At 48.3% G+C, this 2,934-nt stretch overlaps 1 gene segment (V, D, J or C); it reads right to left on the bottom strand.

The window, feature by feature from the left end:
* Positions 1 to 204: 204 nt before the first annotated feature.
* On the bottom strand, positions 205 to 600 carry LOC144486799 (T cell receptor alpha variable 41-like). The segment is given in 1 exon segment: positions 205 to 600. A coding segment is annotated over 1 exon segment (396 nt).
* Between the last annotated feature and the right edge of the window lie 2,334 nt (positions 601 to 2,934).

Raw genomic sequence — 2,934 nt, 5'->3', positions numbered from 1 at the left:
TTTTAATATTGACTCACGGAATACCACGATTATTCCAATTTGGAAGCACCATGGAACATGCGCTGCCCGGATGACATTTCCACAGAAAATAACCCAATTTAAATGTATTTTATCCGTTCTTTTTTGATTTTAAAGAGTAAACCCAAATCGGCAACAGGTCTCACTGATCGGGTGACTGTGGCGCGTATCCAAGGGAGAGAGTGATTAAAAGTCCAGCTCTCTGCACAGGCTCCAATTTCTGGATGATCGCGGCAGGTTTTTGTACGGCCCTGTACGGTCTTTGCTACACTGTGCCTGCATCGCACAGAAATAGGTGGCGGTGTCTGTCAGCCGAGCTTCACTAACATTCAGAACGCTGTGGTTCTCTGAGAAACTGTACTGAGCCGTGATCCTGCCCTGATCGCTGGTACCGCTCACCAGGTGCTGCACGGTTCTGTCTGGATTTTGTCTGTACCAATGAAGGACCTGTCCAGTTACTGCAGCTGAACAGTTCAACGATGCAGTGGCTCCCTCGGTAACAACCACTGACTCCGGAGACTGTGATAGCTCTTCACTGCCAGCGGCACCTGGGAAGAATATGTACATTTGCAGTAAGAACATATCGTACTATAATGTAGCACAATAAAGTACCATTGTATTCACAATTCGAGATGACACAATAAAGCTGAGTACAATTTAACAGAACATAACATTGCTGAGGTGTGAAATATTGCTGTCAGAAATAGTGACCACACTTACACTGAGGGAACAGTAAGAAATCCAGGAAAATAATCACCAAAGTGAAGTTCAGAAACATGTTGGATCCTATCGGCTTGTGTGAAACAGCTGTCAGCAGATCCCAGGCTGAGAGAAGCTCCTGGGAAAGCAATGCTATTGGATATCAAACCGAGCCCCAAACCAGTCACAGAGTGGCGGTGGGAGCCGGGTCGCTGGGACTTGTGATCACAAAGTGAATCAGTGAGGGAGCTTCAGCATTGATAGTGCGGGGGAGGAGAGTGCGCATGCGGCAGAGCATCCGGTATTGTGACGTCAGAACATCCGGCATTGTGACGTCAGAACATCCGGCATTCTGACGTCAGAACACCCGGCATTCTGACGTCAGAACATCCGGCATTCTGACGTCAGAACATCCGGCATTCTGACGTCAGAACATCCGGCATTCTGACGTCAGAACATCCGGCATTCTGACGTCAGAGCATCCGCGGCATTGGAACCTCATAGAATCATAGAATGCCTACAGTGCAGAAAGAGACCATTCGGCCCATTGAACCCGCACCGACCACAGCCCCACCCAGACCCTCTCCCCGTAACCTCACATCTTTACCCCGCGAATCCCCCTGACACGAGGGAGCAATTCAGCACGGCCAGTCAACCTAACCCGCACATCTTGGGACTGTGGGAGGAAACCGGAGCACCCGGAGGGAACCCACGCAGACACGGGGAGAACATCCAAACTCCAGACAGACAGTGACCCGAGGCTGGAATCGAACCGGGGGCGCTGTGAGGCAGCTGTGCTAACCACTGTGGCACCGTGACGCCCAACGTCAGACGTCAGAACATCGTGTATTGTGACGTCGGAATGCGGATATGTGTGGCGTCAGAATGTGTGACGTCACCCTGTAGCCCATGTGACGTCACTGTGAACTGCGAGTGACGTCAGTGGGTCTGGATTGTGGGTCAGAGACATCTCTCCTGGAGCTGATCTGAATATTCAGCCCTGAGTTGATGGGAATTAACAGCTGATCTGAAACATCTCTCCCGGAGCTGATGTGAATATCCAGCCCTGAGGTTGCGGAATTAAGATCTAATCAGAAGCAGGGAGGTCCTGCCTTCATGTGGGCCAGTGGTACAAGCAACACCGGGATCCACAGCCAAGGTTTATGAGAAAAAGCTCTGTTTTGAAACAAATATAAGGAAGATTTTGCTAATACAGGTCTCCCAGTAGAATCTATCTGCCAGTTAAGCTTCCTTTTCTGCTTCCCATAAATTGTTTATTCCTTTAAAGCCAAGGTTTGATGTTCAGCTCAACTCCGGGAAAGTGTTTCCGCCGGCAGAACTTTGGAAAACACAAGCGTCTACTTTAGGAGGGGAGAGTGCAATGGAAAGATTAGATTAATTGATTACTCTCCGATTTGTTAAACTTGGAAGGTGGTCATCGGATCCCTACAGTGCAAAAGGAGGCCATTCGGCCCATCAAGTCTGCACCGACTCTTATCTAGGCCCTGCGGTGTTGAAAGAGATGGCGGAAGAAGAGATAATAGTAAGTTTTAGAAGGAAATGAGAGATAAGTTGAAAGCAGAAAAATGTCCGTGACTGTGAGAGATTCGAGGTTTGAAAGATGAATTGAAGAAATCTGTCAACTCTGAAATCTGTTAGGCAAAGATACCATGGGCCGAGTGGCCACATCTCCTGCATTGATACGCTATGTTTCTATTTTGTTCATGTCCCTGGCCCCGTAATGCCCCTCCCTCTCTATTTCTTCTCAGTCACTTGGATAGTGAGCAGGTGCAGAATGGTGACAGATTCCGGAGATGGAAGTCTCGCTATTTCTGTTCCGGGTGCAGCTGAAGCTGCCGCACACTTCACTCAATATTTTGTCTACTGCATCCCCGCCCACGACTTCCGTTTTCTGCTCTCGTGATTGGACGGATTGCTGCCGCTGCTCCATTCCTCTCATTGGTTGGATCAGCAGTGCACTGGAACAGTGTCTTTCTGTCTCTGACAGGATTTCACTCATTGCAGAGTTACAGACTCAGGAAGCATCATGGTGAACTATCTCACTCCGATCCTCATCATTCTCTCACTTCTCAGTAAGCATTTTCTTCCCAGTAAAACTACAAGCTCCTCCTGACTGCTGTAACCCAGATATTCTTGTTGATAAAACAATAGTGATGATGATAATTGTATCGTTTAATCTGAGGCTAACTCTGATTG

The sequence above is a fragment of the Mustelus asterias genome, unplaced genomic scaffold, assembly GCF_964213995.1.
Source record: "Mustelus asterias unplaced genomic scaffold, sMusAst1.hap1.1 HAP1_SCAFFOLD_465, whole genome shotgun sequence".
Lineage (NCBI taxonomy): Eukaryota > Metazoa > Chordata > Chondrichthyes > Carcharhiniformes > Triakidae > Mustelus > Mustelus asterias.
The sequence above is the reverse complement of the archived record's forward strand: the minus strand, read 5'-3'. Positions and strand labels throughout refer to the sequence as shown.